We start from the raw sequence: 17,559 nt of genomic DNA, 5'->3' as shown, positions 1-17,559 counted from the left end.
GAAATGTGCTGAAAGTATAAAACATGTGTCGTGTGTCAAGACTTAGTATGAAAATATCTTACTGATATTTTTGTATACCACTTACACACTGAAATGCTGATATTGTGAATCTATTAAATAGAATACTCTGAAGTTATTAATTTTACTTGTTTCTTTATACTTTTTTAATGTGGTACTAGAGAATTTAAAAGTACATATGTGGCTGGCATTATATTTCTGTTGGACAGTGCTGGGCTAGAATGACTGTTGCTTTCTTACTATGAGCTGCTTATAACCATCTTTTTTAAACAAATTTTTTTTATTGCAGTATAATTTATATACCTTAAAATTTACCCATTTTAAGTGTACACAGTTCAGTGAATTTACACAGTTGTGCCATCACCACAATCCAGTTTTAGAACATTTGTCACCCCAAAAAGATCCCTCATGCCCTTTTGCAGTCACTCTCCATTCCAACCCCTAGTCCCAGGCAACCACTAATCTGCCTTCTGTCACTAGAGATTTGCCTTTTCTAGACAGTTCTTATAAATGGAATAATATGTGGTCTTTTGCATCCAGCTTCTTTTACTTAGCATAATGTTTTTGAGGTTCATCCATGTTGTAGCATGTGTCAGAACCTCATTTCTATTTATGGTAGAATAATATTCCATTGTATGAATGTACCACATTTTGTTTATCCATTCACCACTTGATGGATATTTGGGTCATTTTTAACAGCTGCAGAATGTGAGGAGAGCCTTTTTAAATAACTACATAGGACATGGTAAAGTAACATTGCCAAAGTGAGGGTGCAGGTTGAGATAAGAGTCAGGAGCATTAAGTTCTATTTCTGGCTCTGCTATTTGAAGCTTCTCTGGGACTCAGTTTTCACATCTATAGAATCAAGGCTGGGTTTAGGTCATTTAGCAAGTACTACTGCTAGAACTCCCTGTGTGTACAATACAAGGCCTCTGGCCAGCACCTTGAAGACAAATAAATCAGTCCCTACCTTCAGGTATGTGCAGTTGAGTGGACAACAGAGGTGAGTAAACAAGTGGAATAAATGTTAGAGATGCTTCAGAAGAACAACAGACTGTGTCATTAGGAAGAGGGGGGTCAGGAAAGCATTTGTAGAAGGAGTGATTCTTGAGGGAAGAGTAACAGTGGCTTCAGTCATGTGGACATGGAGTTTCAAGTAAGGGGTTCTCAGCAGGGGTATTGCTGGTCAGATTTGCATTTTTTGGAAGATAATTCTAGTGCTTGGTAATGGGGGCCAATACAATAATCCAGGTAAGAAATGCTGTTGCATCTTTGAAAAGAAAATGTATTGGAGGTGGGAGCTGATGCATGACCTGGATAAATGCGGAGATGTATTCATGAATGGGAAATTTCAGTGTCATGAGGATGTTAATTCTCCCCGTTAATCTAGAATCCTAGCAGATTGTTTTGAAGGGTATAAACATTTTAGGCTCTTGATATATATCAGTAATAATATCTTAGTTTTAGTTATTGGTCCCATTACCAGCCTTGCACCTATTTCACTGTGTGTTCATCAGCATTGAATATTCATCTTAATATTCATCTCAAAAAACCTTGTGAGGCTTCTCCTAAAGATAGCAAACTAACACATGGCTGCTTCCATTCCTTGCTGAAACTCCACTAAAATGGCACAAAGGCCTTTTTTTTTTTAAGGTAAAAAATTATTAAAATGCAGAAAAGAGAGAGATCAAAATTCTTGAAACTAGAAAACAGATAAGAAAACTGAAACTTAAGCCAGTATTGAAACATCTCAGAACCAAGCAACCTGATATATAGCTCAGAATCCCCCCAAAGGTTCAGTAGTCAGTGGCACCAGACATTCTGGGAGGAAAGAAGAATGGGGTGAAAATAAGGATTCATTCACGTCTATAAGAAGCTGTGAGATCCCCTGCCATGCTGGGCAGCTGGAAATGTGACCCTCCCTCACTAAAGCAGAAGACTGGAGATTTACTTTTGAAGAGGTTAAAATAAAATATCCCTGGACTGAGGTCTTCTAGGTATAGTTGAGGATGGAGATAAAGTGAAAATAGTAGGATTCATCATTGTATGAATGATGGATGCTGAGGTTCCCAGTCTTCCTTCACTTGGTTCTCAGAACTAGCAGCCAGATGTTTTTCTTTCAGGCAAAAAAAAAAAAAAAAAAAAAAAAAAAGTTTTCCCTGGAGAATCTTGAGTGACGAAAAGAAAGACCTACAGTTTCCCAAACTAAATAGCTCAGCCACATCACCCTACAGCGACAGTTGACAGACTTCATCTATATACTCAGAACTTCTATTCAGCTTTTCCATTTTTTACTCTTAAAAAAGTAGACAGCCACAGATTAACAGACAACTGAGGAAACTCTAGAAAACAGAACCAAACAACCACAAAAAAGCAACCTGTATAAACAGAGGTTAGGCAGGGAGAGAAGTAAACTTCAAAAAGAAAAGAGATGGGGTGCTGGGTGGCTCATTCGGTTGAGCATCCATCTTCAGCTCAGGTCATGATCTCGTGGTGAATGGATTCAAGCCCCACATCGGGCTCTGTGCTGACAGCTCAGAGCCTGGAGCCTGTTTCAGATTCTGTCTCCCTCTCTCCCTGACCCTCTCCTGCTTATGTGCTCACTTGTTCACTCTCTCTGAAAAATAAACATTAAAAGAACTTGAAAAGGGAAGGAAATCTCACGAAGATCTTCAGAGATGAGCATATATTGCAAACAGAAATAAGAACAGGATACTCTAAAAAGAACATCCTGAGAACAAAAAAGAGCTCTTGAAAATTAAAATTGTGATAGCAAAAGTGGAAGAAAAAGGTTTAGAGGATAAATAGTTAAGGAAGTCTCAGAAAACAGAATAAACAGTAAAGATGGGAAATGGTAACGAAAGTTGAGAAAAGGTAGAGAATTTGTTCAGAAGGTTCTATATTCAAATGAGTTCTGAAAAGAGCAGAGATGAAAACAAATCATTAATGAAATCATTCAAGAAAATTTTCCTGAACTAAAAGACCCAAGCTTTCAGAATTGAAGGGCCTACCCAGTACGTGAATGAAAATAGATCTACACCAAGTATATCTGGTAAAATTTTTATATCAAACACTTGGACCAGAAAAAATCCTACAAGCTCTCTGAGAGAGAAAAGAGGTTTAATTCAGAGCACTAGAAATCAGGATGGCTTCAGACTTTCCAAAAGCATCACTAGAATCTAGAAGACTAGAGCCATGCCTTCGAAATGGTTTTCAATTTAGAATTCTATATGGTCAAATTATGCAGTATGAGAGTAGAATAGAAACATTTTCAAATAAAAAGTTGTTCCCACTGTTTCCTAGGCAGCTATTGGAGGATGTGCTCAAGTACAGCAAAAGAATACACCAAGAGGGGCGCCTGGGTGGCTCAGTCAGTTAAGCATCCGACTTCAGCTCAGGTCACGATCTCGCGGTCCATGAGTTCGAGCCCCGCATCGGGCTCTGGGCTGATGGCTCAGAGCCTGGAGCCTGCTTCTGATTCTGTGTCTCCCTCTCTCTTTGCCCCTCCCCTGTTCATGCTCTGTCTGTCTCCCAAAAATAAATAAACGTTAAAAAAAAAAAATTAAAAAAAAAAAAAAAAAAAGAATACACCAAGAAAGAGGAAGACCTGGGATCTAGGAAACAGGAGATCATCATGGCAGAGTGACAGTCCAGGGAGTATAGTGTAGCTGGTTCAGGTTGGAACAGATCATAAGGCTCTGCAACAGAAAACTGATAGGCAAGAAAGGTGAAAGGTGAAACGGATGAAAACTGATAGGTGAGAAGAGGGTTGGACACTTGTCTAAAAGGTTGGGATTGAATTACTAATACATGCACGGAAAACTAAGCAAACTGAGAAATAATAGGTGGCTATTTTCAGTATAGTCGAGAGGCATGTTATTTAGGGTTGTTAAAGAGAATGCCAAAATAGAAGAGGTGAAAGTGATTGGCTTTCACCAATAGAAGAGGTGGGGTGGGGGGGCAGAGACAGAGAATCCCAAGCAGGCTCTGCACTGTCTGCACAGAGCTCGATGCGGGGCTCGAACCCACAAACCACGAGATTGTGACCTGAACTGAAATCAAGAGTCAGATGCTTAACCAACTGAGCCACCCAGGCACCCCAGGGCCTGCTGATTTTAAAACAAATCTTGTAGAACACATGGCTCTGGGAACTGCATATATGACTGATAAAAATAATTATTAATGAAAAAGGCTTAGCCAGCTTAATGAAAAGTGAGATTTTAAATTTTTATAAAAATTAGTAGGAAAGTTGAAATACTTTGGTACGTACATTTCCTACTTTTGACTCTGATCTTCCTGTTGGCTGCCAACATAAGTCACAACTTTGAGAGCAGAGGCCAGTGGTCGGTCCTTTTGGAATTGGATCTGGAACTCTGTTGTCACACTGTTTCCTCAGGCTCTCCTTTGTCTCCTTAAGAATCCTGCACTTAAATCAGGTTTCCTGGCCTTTTTCTTCTTCAGGTTGTGCGTACAAACCAGTGTGCAGGAGAATTTGTCATTACCTTCCCTCGTGCTTACCACAGTGGCTTCAACCAAGGCTACAACTTCGCGGAGGCTGTCAACTTTTGCACTGCTGACTGGGTGAGTGGAGTGTGGTGGGTTGGCGGGGAGAAGCAGGAGGGATGTGGGGAAGCTGAGGCACCATGGCCTTCAGACTTGGCCACACTCAACCGTGAATCTGTCCACAGTTGCCAGCTGGGCGCCAATGCATTGAGCACTACCGCCGGCTCCGAAGATACTGTGTCTTCTCCCATGAGGAGCTCATCTGTAAGATGGCTGCCTGCCCAGAGAAGCTGGACCTGAATCTGGCCGCAGCTGTGCATAAGGAGATGTTCATCATGGTGCAGGAGGAACGGCGTCTACGAAAGGCCCTGCTTGAAAAGGTAGGGTGGAGGTGAGAGTGCCCTGAATCAGGCACCCTAGCCCGGCAGAAGTGGGGGAAGAAAGAAGTAGATGTAGCCTTTAGTCTTGGAGTGTAGTAAAAAGAACTAGATGCATCTGGATTAGAAATCCCTTTCCGTTCTCTGCTCTGCCATTTATCAACAGCTGTGAGCAAGTTAATTTACTTTGCAGAGTGTCAGTATCCATCTCTGAAAAATGGGGATTATAACGTTTATCTTTTTGGATAGTTGAGTACATTAAAGATTATGTTTGTTAAGTAACTGACCCGCAACACGTCCTGGTGTTATCGCTGTTTGTCATTATTTAAATAACCCGACAGGACAGCCTGGCATATGAAACCCCCACTGCTGATTAGCTGAGTGACCTGTTCAGGTTGCATAACCTCTCATAGTCTCACTTCCCTACTCTGGAAAATGGGACTAAATACCACATTTGCAAGGGAGTTGTAAAGCTTTAGTAAGGTCATTAGTTTATGTCAAAGTATCTATTATTATGCTTGCAACGTAGCAGCTGCTGTTGTTGGTAATAGTAACACATGAAGGAAATGATTGAAATATGGAACATTTTTTAGCAAATGACATTTTATTGCATTCAGATGGTTCAGTAGCCCAAACTAGGGTGATACTACCAAATACAAAGGCGGTCCTCCTTTAGTAGATTTCTCATAAGCCTGTGGTCACCTGTGTTTGTAGACCAGTGGGACTGCTACTCTTATAGCTCAGCTGCCTTCTTAAAGCTTCACACTTGCCCAACTAGGGAATTGACTTAGAGTCCTACATAATATTACAAGGGAATGCTGGTCCTGAGGGATCCCTTGCTGCCCATTTAGGGTAATCCTTTCTTATTTTAAAGCTCATTTATAATTTGCCTATGAGCATGGGCTGTAAGGAGAATTGCAGCTGTGGTGATGTTGGAAGTCTGTGGTGTTAGTTGGTAAGCCCCTGGGCTTTTCCAGGCATCATTCTCTTTCTCTGTTCAGTGCAGTTATTAAATGATGACCCTGAGGTTGTACCAGACTACAAGAAGGAGCCACAGCAAGGTGTGAAGACAAGGTGCTTTCATCCTGACCCTGAGAATTCGTTATACTTGGTCCTTACTGTAGAGAAAGGTTCTCGACCCCCTAGTCTTAAAAATCTGTAAAAGACTATGTGTGTGTATTTGAGCACTTTTATGGGGAGAGGGCTCGTACCTTGTATCCAATTCTCAGAGGAGCCTATGATCCAAAAATACCTAGGAGCTTCATCCTTAGAGCATTCTCTGGCTTTATAGTCAAAATAGACTGTCATCAGATTCTTACTTTGGGCAGGTTACAGACCCTCTGAGACATAGTTTCCTCTTCAGTAAAATGGGATAGGCCTGTGAGAATAGGTATCCTTAATCTGAAAATTAAAGTTAATAATAGTAAATATTTGTTGAGCACTTACTCTTTTTTTTTTTTCTTTTCTACGGTTACCATGCTGTACATTAGATCCCCCAGACCTGCTCAACTTTTGACTGGAAGTGTGTGTCCTCGACTAATATCTCCCCATTTCCCCTACTCCCCAGCACTTGGAAACCACTATTCTACTCTGTGTCTATGAATTTGGCTTTTTTAGATTCCACACATAAGTGATATCCTATAGTATTTGTTTTTTTCTCTGTCTGACATACTTGACTTAGTGTAATGTTCACCAGGCTCATCCATGTCTTACAAATGCCAGGATTTCCTTCTTTCTCATGGCTGGATAATATTACATTGTATGTATATATCACATCTTTCTGATCTGTTCAGCCACTGATGAACTCTTAGGTTGTTTCCATAGCTTGGTTGTTGTGAATAATGCTGCAGTGATCATGGGAGTGCAGGTATCTCTTTGAGATTCTTATTTCCTTTGGGTATATTTCCAGGATTGAGATTGCTAGATCATAGGGTAGTTCTATTTTTAATTTTTTGAAGAACCTCCATACTATTTTCCAAGTAGCTGAGTCAGTTTACATTCCCACTAACAGTGTGCAAGGTTCCCTTTTTTCCACATCCATGCCAACACTTATCTCTTTTGGTAATAGCCATTCTGACAGGTGTAAGGTGATATCACATTGTGGTTTTGATTTGTACTTCCCTGATGGTAGTCCTGTTGAGCATATATTCATGTACCTCTTGGCCATTTGTATCTCTTTGGAAAAGTATCTGTTCAGATTCTCTGCCCATGTTTTTTTTTTTTTTTTTTTTTTCTTCAATTTTTTGTTGTTGTTGTTTATTTATTTTTGAGACAGAGCATGAGCAGGGAAGGGGCAGAGAGAGAGGGAGACACAGAATGTGAAGCAGGCTCCAGGCTCTGAGCTGTCAGCACAGAGCCCGACGCGGGGCTCAAACTCACGAACGGTGAGATCATGACCTGAGCTGAGTCAGACGCTTAACCGACAGAGCCACCCAGGCGCCCCACTGCCCATGTTTTTTTAAATCACATTGTTTGTGGGGTTTGTTTTTTTTTTTTGCTATTGAGTTGGATGTGTTCCTTATATGTTTTGGATATTAATCCTTTATCAAACAGATGATTTACAAATACTTTCTCCCATTACATAGGTTGCCTTTTCATTTTGTTGATGATTTCTTCTGCTGTGCAGATGCTGTTATAGTAGTCCCACTTACGTATTTTTGCTTTTCTTGCTTGTGCTTAGGTGTCCTATCCAAGAAGTTATTGCCAGGACCAATGTCAAGGAACTTTATCACTATGTTCTCTTTTAGGAGTTTTACGGTTTTAGGCATTACATTTAAGTCTTTAATCAATTTCAAGTTAATTTTCACGAGTGGTAGAAGGGTCCAAATTCACCTGTATGTGGTTACTCAGTTTTCCCACTGTCATTTATTGAAGAGACTGTCCTTTCTCTATTGAGTATTCTTGGCTCTCTTATCAAATGTTAATTGGCTTTATTTATTTTGGGGTTTATTTCGGGGCTTCTGTTCCATTTGTGTGTCTATTTTTATGCACGTACCATACTGTTTTAATTATTATAGCTTTGTAGAATAGTTCAAAGTCAGGAAATATGATGCGTCCAGTTTTGTTCTTTCTCAAGATTGTTTTGGCTGTTAGGGATATTTTGTGGTTCCACTTCTTCTAAGTGTTAAGATACTTTTCTAAGTCTTAGTCACTGCATCTTTGTTAATCTTCGTAACAGTACAGTGAGGATGGTGCCATTATCTCCAACTTCTAAGATGGCGAAACAGAAATCCAGAGAGATTTAAGTAATTTACTCAACATCACACAACTAATAAGAGGCAGAGCGAGATTTGTAACGTACAATGGACTCATATCTTATGCAGAGGTTAGATGTTAGAGTCAATATAGAACAAAAACTGTTAGTCCAAATTTCCCTTTAGAAATCCCTAAAATTGCCCATAAGGTACAGCATCGTGTTGTCTTTCGGTTACTTCAGCCTAGCTGGGTTTTCGTCAAGTTTTGGAACAGATGGCTTTTTCTTCATCTGAGTGACAGATGAAGTCATTGGCACAGGTTTGGAAACCATGTTGTTGAAAAAAAAAATTGTATCTTTAGACACTGGACACAAGCACAGAGTCTTATTTCTGTGAGTTATATGTGTGCATGCGGCGTGTCCTGCCTGTTAAGCTGCCAGCACGGTGCCTGGAACACTGGGTGCCAAGGGACTGGAAGCCAGCATCGTTTCCCTTGCACATAGCCTTTCTCTCAGCCGCTCCCGCACGTTGCCACCTCTCTGGTGCCTTGATCCACCACCTCACCTCCTTTCACCCATAAAGGCCCTCTCTGCTGATCTGAATCCTACCCAATTTTTCTTCCTCTCAGCCCTCACTGATCTTGCCCTGGTTCATCTGATTCCTCCAGTTTTGAGAGTTTGAACTTCACAGAGGCAGTATGTTCTAGGAGTTTGCTCTCCACAGCTCTTAGCACAGATTGTGGAGTCTAGGTTGAGGCTCGGTTGTGGCAGCGATGGGGGCGTTTCTGCAACCCTGTTCTGGTTCTGTATGACGTGTGTGGGTTGAATTGCCCCCAGGGCATCACGGAAGCTGAGCGAGAGGCTTTCGAGCTACTCCCAGATGACGAGCGCCAATGCATCAAGTGCAAGACCACATGCTTCCTGTCAGCTCTGGCCTGCTACGACTGCCCGGATGGCCTTGTCTGCCTTTCCCACATCAATGACCTCTGCAAGTGCTCCAGTAGCCGGCAGTACCTGCGGTGAGCCAAGGACCTATTGTGAAGGAAGTGGGCTGAGGAGGGGGATACAGAGCTGGGCCAGATGTACTTCCCTGCTGTCTTCGTCCAGGTATCGATACACCTTGGATGAGCTCCCTGCTATGCTGCATAAACTGAAGGTTCGGGCCGAGTCCTTTGACACCTGGGCCAACAAAGTTCGAGTGGCCCTGGAGGTGGAGGATGGGCGGAAGCGCAGTGAGTGATGGGGGGACGGAGGGACTCCACAGGCAAGTTCTCTTCCCTTTTCTTCTGTACCTCCCCACCCCCTTCTCTGCCTTTACTCAATACTGCCTACTCCTTGCCACTCTCATTCTCTCTCCAGGCCTTGAAGAGCTGAGGGCACTAGAGTCTGAGGCCCGTGAACGGAGGTTTCCTAACAGTGAGTTGCTGCAGCAACTGAAGAACTGCCTGAGTGAGGCAGAGGCCTGCGTGTCCCGGGCTCTGGGACTAGTCAGCGGCCAGGAAGCCGGGTATGACAGTGGGACGTATGGGGTTCAGGTAGCCTGCTGAGGAGCCAGCATCTAGAAGGAGTGGGCTCTGAATGCCACTGGGCAGATGACAGCAGGAAGCTGACAAGCACTACAGCGCAAGGTGGCCTAAGGTGTTGGGAGGGCAGGGAGATCAGGCAACTAGGCTGGAGAAGAGTGCCTCAGTGCTAAGAAAGCTAGAAATGGTCCTTTTTATCAGTACCTGGAGATGTCAGACAGGCTGAGGGATTTTGTGGCCAGAGAGGAGTTGTGGAAGGTTTAGGGACAAGGAAAGGACACAGAAGAATAAACCTGATCAGAGAATTCGCAGTAGAGGATGAGCTAAAAAGTTCAGCCTTTGTTACTATCATTTAGTTTCTCGGCTTCCCCCCTCCCCCAACATATCCTATATTCCCCCCTTCCAATTCTTTGCTCTCATCATATGAATGTGCTTATATCTTAAAACCCTCCTCCCTCTGATCTGGCTAGTTGAGGGCACTGAAGTGCGAGAGATCCAGGTGGGCAAGCGTGAGAAAAGGCATTGGGTCTGAGTGCAGAGATGGAGGGAGGGGACTGGGTTTGGACCTGAAATCCCACATGTGAAACTCCATAGCCCCCACAGGGTGGCTGGTCTACAGATGACCCTGGCTGAGCTCCGGGCATTTCTGGACCAGATGAACAACCTGCCTTGTGCCATGCACCAGATTGGGGATGTCAAGGTGAGGAGGAGTGCACTCAGAGTGCTGATAAGGATTCAGGGGGATTGGGAGACCCGAGCAGCAGGCTATTCTTGGCTTCCTTCAAAAGCATCAAGTGTTTGGGCAAGATAGGATGCACTTATAAGAATAACAGGAGATAGGAGGCAAAGGGGGTTTCAGGGCCAGGTGGCAAGGGGTAAGTACAGGATATGGAGTCAAGGGAATGTGTCCTGGTGGAAGTGGAAGAGGATAAAGGACCAAGGATGTTTGTGGGCCTAGAAAGCTGAGTCAAGTTCAGGGAGGTAGAGGAGAGGTGGGATGAAGAAGGCAGTGACACCAGCGTGAGCATAGGGGTTTGTGAGAAGGCCAAGTGTAGCAAGTATGTTCTGGGCCAAGGGTCTCCTGGTGCTAAACATCAGAATCCTCTGGGGACTTTCGCAAAGCACAGACTCTTGACCAAACCCTATTAAGAATCTCTACGGGTGGGGCCCAGGCGTCTGCATTTTAATAAATTCCTCAGAGCATTCTACCAGGTAGTGAGTATTAGGAACTGTTGTCTTAGGGTGTGGGACAGGAAGAGAGTGCAGCCCCTGTTAGGTGCTTTTCCCAAATACTGGAGGGTAAGAAGGTAGGTGGGGCAAAGGTATTTGGCCGTGGCACCTCAAAGTGTGCCCAGCTGAGGGGTTTCTTCTTCATCTGTGTCCCGGTAGGGTATTCTGGAACAGGTGGAGGCCTATCAGGCTGAGGCCCGTGAGGCCCTGGCCTCGCTGCCCTCCAGTCCAGGGCTACTGCAGTCCCTGTTGGAGAGGGGGCAGCTGCTAGGGGTGGAGGTGCCCGAGGCCCAGCAGCTCCAGCGGCAGGTGGAACAGGCACGATGGCTGGATGAGGTGAAGCGCACGCTAGCCCCCTCAGCCCGGAGGGGCACCCTGGCTGTCATGCGGGGACTTTTGGTTGCGGGTGCTAGTGTAGCCCCTAGCCCTGCTGTGGACAAAGCCCGGGCTGAGCTGCAGGAGCTGCTGACCATTGCTGAACGCTGGGAGGAGAAAGCCCACCTCTGCCTGGAGGCCAGGTAGGTCCAGCCTCCTCCCCTCCCTGCTCTACCCTAACCGTCAAAGTTTAGTGGAGAAGCCAGAAATGATTCCCATGGGTGGCCTTGGGTACCAGACTCTGTCACTGGTGTGTTGACTTTCTTCCCTTTTTTTCTTCCCTAGCTTATCTTTTAAAACTCCATATATACATAGAGGCAGAGATAGGCTAATGGGGAAGCAGAGATGGACAGATACAGAGACGTATAGTGGCACCAGCTCCACAGGCTGACGTGGGCACGCATGTGCGAGCACAAGTACTAACAGGCAGGTGGACAGATATCCATAGAAAGAAGCCACACACAGGGCAGTCTGACGAACTGGAGTGCCAGATTAATCTTGCCAGTTGTGTAGGCACTGTGAACAGGATGACAGACTGGTGGGCCAAGCAGAGGCACGAAGGCTGTGGCAGAAGTTGGGTGGGTGCATGCGGTCTAGAGCAAACAGGGACCAGCAGCCCCCTGTAGGCAGAGTACTAGCAGGTAGGCCCATATGGCAGCTCCAGGGTCCCATGCCGATATATCTGGCGGTCAAGCCGATCACCCTACACTGAGGCCTCTTTTTTCCCTACCTTCAGGCAGAAGCATCCACCAGCCACACTCGAGGCCATAATCCATGAGGCAGAAAACATCCCTGTTCACCTGCCCAACATCCAGGCTCTCAAGGAGGCTCTTGCTAAGGCCCGGGCCTGGATTGCTGATGTGGATGAGATCCAAGTGAGGACCCTGTTGCCCCCTGAACCTCCACCCCAGGCCTTCAGTCCAGCCAGGAGAGCTGGCATACACTGGGTTGCGCTGGGTTGGGTGGGCTAGAGAAGTGAGCGCGCGGTACATGGAGTGGAGGCAAAATGGTCTTGGTGTGGTGAGCAGTGTGAAGAGGGATTGCAGGGCCAGCCTGAGGGCAGAGAGGTTGTAGAAAGGGTGAGAATGGTAGGGGCAGGGAGGGTGGGAGAGGCAGGCCACAAGAGGATGATTAGTCTGACAGTCACTGGCACTGACTGGTATCAGGGGACAAGCCAGTGGATGTAGGAGCTACAGGAGTGCTTCCCGTGGGATGATCCCTGGTTTGTTCTACCCGAAGACTGCCAGTTCAGTCCCTCCTCCCAGCTCAGGGCTGGGCAGAGTAGTACCATCGGTAGATGTTGGCAAGTTGACTGGAGCTTTCTCTTGTCCCTGTCCCAGAATGGTGACCACTACCCCTGCTTGGATGACTTAGAGGGCCTGGTGGCCGTGGGCCGGGACCTACCTGTGGGCTTGGAGGAGCTGAGACAGCTGGAGCTGCAGGTACTGACGGCACACTCCTGGAGGGAGAAGGCATCTAAGACCTTCCTCAAGAGGAATTCCTGCTACACGCTGCTGGAGGTAAGGCCCGGACCCTGACCCGCACCATCTCCTGCCTCTGGCCCGGCTGTTGGGAGATGGCTCATGTGAGGATGTGGGGGTTTGGAAGCCCTGGCAGTGGGAGGTAGGAGAAGCCTAGTCATCCCTGCTCTGTATGCCTGCCTTAGGTGCTCTGCCCATGTGCAGACGCCGGCTCAGACAGCACCAAGCGCAGCCGGTGGATGGAGAAGGAGCTGGGGTTGTACAAATCTGACACGGAGCTGCTGGGACTGTCTGCACAGGACCTCAGGGACCCAGGCTCTGTGGTAAGGAGCTGGGGCCCTGTTTGGGAGAAGAGCCTGGTGGTGATAGGTGTCTGAATGGGGCGACCATGGCCAGACCGCTTGCTCTTGGGGCCTCACTTCTCCTGGTTTGGGAGTAGGGTGTTAATGGCGTCAGAGAAGGGAGGGGCTGGGCCGCTGACCTCCTCTCCCGCTGTCCTGGGCCTGCCAGATCGTGGCCTTCAAGGAGGGGGAACAGAAGGAGAAGGAGGGTATCCTGCAGCTGCGTCGCACCAACTCCGCCAAGCCCAGTCCACTGGCATCATCGATCACAGCTTCCTCTGCAACCTCCGTCTGTGTGTGTGGGCAGGTGCCGGCCGGGGTGGGAGCTCTGCAGTGTGACCTGTGTCAGGACTGGTTCCATGGGCGATGTGTGTCGGTACCCCGCCTCCTCAGCTCCCCAAGGCCCAGTCCCACCTCGTCCCCGCTGCTGGCCTGGTGGGAGTGGGACACCAAATTCTTGTGTCCGCTGTGCATGCGCTCACGGCGCCCCCGCCTGGAGACCATCCTGGCACTGCTGGTAGCCCTGCAGAGACTGCCTGTGCGGCTACCTGAGGGCGAGGCCCTGCAGTGTCTCACAGAGAGGGCCATCAGCTGGCAAGGCCGTGCCAGGCAGGCTTTGGCCTCTGAGGATGTGACTGCTCTGTTGGGACGGCTGGCCGAGCTTCGCCAGCGGCTGCAGGCTGAACCCAGGCCTGAGGAACCCCCTACCTACCCTTCAGCCCCTGCCTCTGACCCTCTCAGAGAAGGCAGTGGCAAGGATATGCCCAAGGTGAGCTGCCCAACCCAGCTCTTGCCCTCAAATTCCTGCCTCCTAGCCCCCGCCCCTATTTAGGCGCCAGCCCTGTCCCTGCTCTCTGACTTCTGGCCTCTTTTGGCCTGGCCTCCCTGCCCCATCTTACATTCTGTCCAGATCCCCAGACTGCTCCGTGTGCCACAGCCTTTGCTCTCCTCCTCCAGGAGGTGGAACGTCCCAAGTCTGGGGTTGGTGGGGAATAAGGGCCTGGTTTCACCAACCACTACCCATCCTTGCTCTTTGCAGGTCCAGGGGTTGCTGGAGAATGGAGACAGTGTGACCAGTCCTGAGAAGGTAGCCCCTGGGGAGGGCTCAGGTAAGAGAGGTAGGTCTAGGTGTGGGTAGGCTGTTGGTTGGATATCCCCAGTGACCCCTGTGGTCCTCGGCTCTGTTTTAGTGGTGGGGATACAACCAGGAGCAGCCTCTAACCCAGCCTGTCCCCGCAACCCACCAGACCTGGAGCTGCTTTCCTCGCTGTTGCCACAGTTGACTGGCCCTGTGTTGGAGCTGCCTGAGGCAACTCGGGCCCCTCTAGAGGAGCTTATGTTAGAAGGGGACCTGCTTGAGGTGACCCTGGATGAAAACCACAGCATTTGGCAGCTATTGCAGGCTGGGCAGCCTCCAGACATGGAGCGGATCCGCACACTTCTAGAGGTAAGGAGAGGGATGGACAGGGCCAGGAGGTCAGGCCAAGGAGGCAGGGAGCCCAGGCCTGACCACTGGCCCACACCTCTTTCTGCCTGTCTGATCACACAGCTGGAAAAGGCAGAGCGCCATGGGAGCCGGGCACGGGGCCGGGCGTTGGAGAGGCGGCGACGGCGGAAGGTGGATCGGGGTGGGGAGGGCGATGACCCAGCCCGAGAGGAGCTAGAGCCAAAGAGGGTACGGAGCTCAGGGCCAGAGGCTGAGGAGGCCCAGGAGGAGGAGGAGCTGGAGGAGGAGACTGGGGGTGAGGGCCCCCCCCAACCCCTGCCCACCACTGGCAGCCCCAGCACCCAGGAGAACCAGAATGGCTTGGAGCCGGCACTAGGGGCCACTTCAGGCCCCTCGGCCCCTTTCTCTACTCTGACTCCTAGGCTGCATGTGCCCTGCCCACAGCAGCCACCTCAGCAACAGTTGTGACAGTGGCTGAGCCTAGCACAGACCCCCAACAAAGACCCCCCCCCCCCCTTGGTCTCAAGGATCCTCTTTCTGACCATCAAGCCTGCTTCTTGGGAGGTGGGCAAGTAGGGGGGATGGCCACTGTCCCCCCAACTCCCCAGCCCACCCCTGAGTCCCTTGACTTTTATATTCTGACTCCAAGGTATTATTCAGACCTCAGCTCCTGGGGGCTGGCCCCTGGAGTCCCCCTCCCTGGTAGCCTCTAACCAGCATTCCCAGACACCTGAGGCAGATAAACAGATGGGTGGGCAGGTGGGCAGGGGGGTGGCTGGGGCTGGGCCAGCACCATTCCAGAGACAAGGCCAGTGCGTACACAAACTGGGGGAATCTCCTCTCCCTTCTCTCCCCAGTTCTGGCCCTGGCCAGGCCATGCTACACTAACCTCACCTCCCTCTCACTCTTTCTCCTCCCTCCCCTTTCCTACCTCTCTTCCCCCACCTTTACCTCCCCCTCCCCTCCCCCTTCCCCCTTCCCCCTTCCCCCTTCCCCCTTCCCCCTTCCCCATTCCCCCTTCCCCCTTCCCCCTTCCCCTTCCCCCTTCCCCCTTTCCCCTTCCCCCTTCCCCCTTCCCCTGACTGTTCTACCCAGGAGGAGGAAACTTCACATAGCTGTGCTCACAGTTTTTTATTTTAAATGAATTTGGCTGGGGAGCTCCCCATGATCTGAAGAAAGCTTTTGGTGCTTGTCCTCACAACCACCTTGACCTTCTCTCCCTGTCCCATCCCATCTCCTTTCCTCCTCCTGGGTTCATGTTGTAATAAAAGAAGATTGTTGGTGTGTAATTAATTTGTTCAAAAAAAAAAAAAAAAAAACTTGGTTCCAACTGAAGCCTATTTTAATTTTATTTTATTATTTTCCTCTTGTTAGAAATAAAACCCTTAGCAACATTTTTTGGAAACATGTTTCTGAAGTGTATTTCTCTTTGAAGGGGGAGAACAGTGCCTCCATCACCCGTCAGCGGCGGAGGAGCACTAGGGCTGAAGTCTGGGAGCTCTGGGTTCTGAAAACAAGTTCTACCGGGTTCTCCTTACCTGAGGGCAAGACGTCCTGAGTCTCCCCCTACCCCACCCCCCAAGCCATTTTCCCCCATCTCCCCAACGGACGGCCTGCCACCTCGTCTAAACTTCTGCCACGGCCTCCTCCAACTTCATGCCCTCCAGTCTGTCCTCCTCAAGCCCCCAAGGGGAATTTTGGTCTTGGCTTTATTGAGGTATAATTTCTACATCACAAAATTTACCTGCTTTAAATGTAAAACTCAGTGATTTAGAGGGATGTTTCTAAAGTACAGATGTGATCTTGTCACTCTTGCTGCTTAAAACCATCCATGATGCTTCATTGCCCTTAAGATCGAGGTTATATTTATAATCTCATTCTTTGTGGAATGCTTTCCTGTCTGACCTACCCATATGCCATGTTCAGGGATGCTTCCCTGATTTGTCTATACCCTAAAGGGTTTTTTTCTGCCCCTGTGAAATGGAGACTGAAGCTCAGATGTGTGGTCATTTGCAGCCCAAGTTCACTTTTACAGCTTTATTGTGATACAATTTACATATCATACGTTTACCCACTTAAAGTATACAGTACAATGGCTTTTAGTATATTCTAGTTGTGCAACCGTCATTGCAAAAGATTTTAGAATGTTTTCATCATTCCAAAATGAAATCACACTCCCCAGGCATCACCCTTCCCCTGCCCTCCTCCTCCTCCCCCCCCCCCCCACCAGCCCCTCAACCCTAGGCCACCACTAATCTCTATGGATTTGCCTATTTTGGACATTTTATATAAATGGAATCATACAATTTGTGATCCTTTGTGACTGTGTTCTTTCGCTTAACGTAATGGTTTCAAGCTGAATTCGATTTTAAACGGAGTTGTCAATGGTGCCTTTATATTGGACAGATTTTTTTTTCCCCTTCCGGGCCCCAGAGTCTTGACAATGAGGGAAAATGAGGGTGTTGGACTAGATCGGGGGCCATCACTACTCTGCCTTTTCTCATTTGCTCCCTCACTGGGTTCACTTTGCTCCATTTCTCCTCCTTCCCAAGATTTCCAGTTGATGGGAACCTAGTGATGAGTGAGAAAGCCCACCATTTTCTGGCTGCTTTGATTGGTGGGAGGATCTGGCTAAGCCCTGCCTCTAGCCTTCTGGTCAGGAGGCACTGGGCTGTACAAGTTAAAGGGGAGGCAGGAGCCAATGAATACCCCTGTCCTGGGCCCAGTTCAACCCAGGCCCCAATCTAGGGGGAAAGGTTGGCCTTCTGTCTGCCCACTTACTTGGAATGGATCATAAAAGGAGGGTTGGAGGAGACACCTTAGAGAAGAGACAGGCTTGAGTGCTACAAAAGGGACAGGAAGGGGCTCAGGCTCAGCACTTCACTCCCACTCCCCACTGCAAGGCAGTCTGCCCCCAGAAGTAACCCAACAGGTGGGGGAAAGGGTACCTATGACCTGCGGGCTAGCAAACTGCCGGCCCCAGTCTGGGGTCCTCCGGGGTATGGCCCAGCCCTCAGCAGTTTGCAGACAGCCTTTTCCATCGTGGCACTGCCCTGTGCCATTCCTCACGG

The 17,559-nt window shown here is 48.1% G+C and overlaps 1 protein-coding gene across 16 annotated transcripts in view; it reads left to right on the top strand.

Annotated features, from left to right (window-relative positions):
• Nucleotides 1–16,796, top strand: part of KDM5C (lysine demethylase 5C) — a 32,583-nt gene extending 15,787 nt beyond the window's left edge. For 6 of the 16 annotated variants that reach the window (XM_058714127.1, XM_058714125.1, XM_058714115.1 and 3 more), the window contains 14 exons: nt 4,480–4,599; nt 4,707–4,901; nt 8,929–9,110; nt 9,199–9,323; nt 9,451–9,598; nt 10,209–10,314; nt 11,004–11,362; nt 11,956–12,094; nt 12,560–12,739; nt 12,886–13,023; nt 13,211–13,810; nt 14,081–14,150; nt 14,232–14,488; nt 14,591–15,368. In XM_058714127.1, coding sequence (XP_058570110.1) covers nt 4,480–4,599; nt 4,707–4,901; nt 8,929–9,110; nt 9,199–9,323; nt 9,451–9,598; nt 10,209–10,314; nt 11,004–11,362; nt 11,956–12,094; nt 12,560–12,739; nt 12,886–13,023; nt 13,211–13,810; nt 14,081–14,150; nt 14,232–14,488; nt 14,591–14,956 — 2,985 coding nt within the window. In that variant the 3' untranslated portion in view covers nt 14,957–15,368. Of the gene's footprint in view, nt 1–4,479; nt 4,600–4,706; nt 4,902–8,928; nt 9,111–9,198; nt 9,324–9,450; nt 9,599–10,208; nt 10,315–11,003; nt 11,363–11,955; nt 12,095–12,559; nt 12,740–12,885; nt 13,024–13,210; nt 13,811–14,080; nt 14,160–14,231; nt 14,489–14,590; nt 15,369–15,923 lie in introns of those variants that run through there. The other 10 variants (XM_058714117.1, XM_058714116.1, XM_058714121.1 and 7 more) reach the window with 8 other exon arrangements.
• Nucleotides 16,797–17,559: the final 763 nt, after the last annotated feature.

This window comes from Neofelis nebulosa, chromosome X, assembly GCF_028018385.1.
Source record: "Neofelis nebulosa isolate mNeoNeb1 chromosome X, mNeoNeb1.pri, whole genome shotgun sequence".
Classification (NCBI taxonomy): Eukaryota; Metazoa; Chordata; class Mammalia; order Carnivora; family Felidae; genus Neofelis; species Neofelis nebulosa.
The sequence above is the reverse complement of the archived record's forward strand: the minus strand, read 5'-3'. Positions and strand labels throughout refer to the sequence as shown.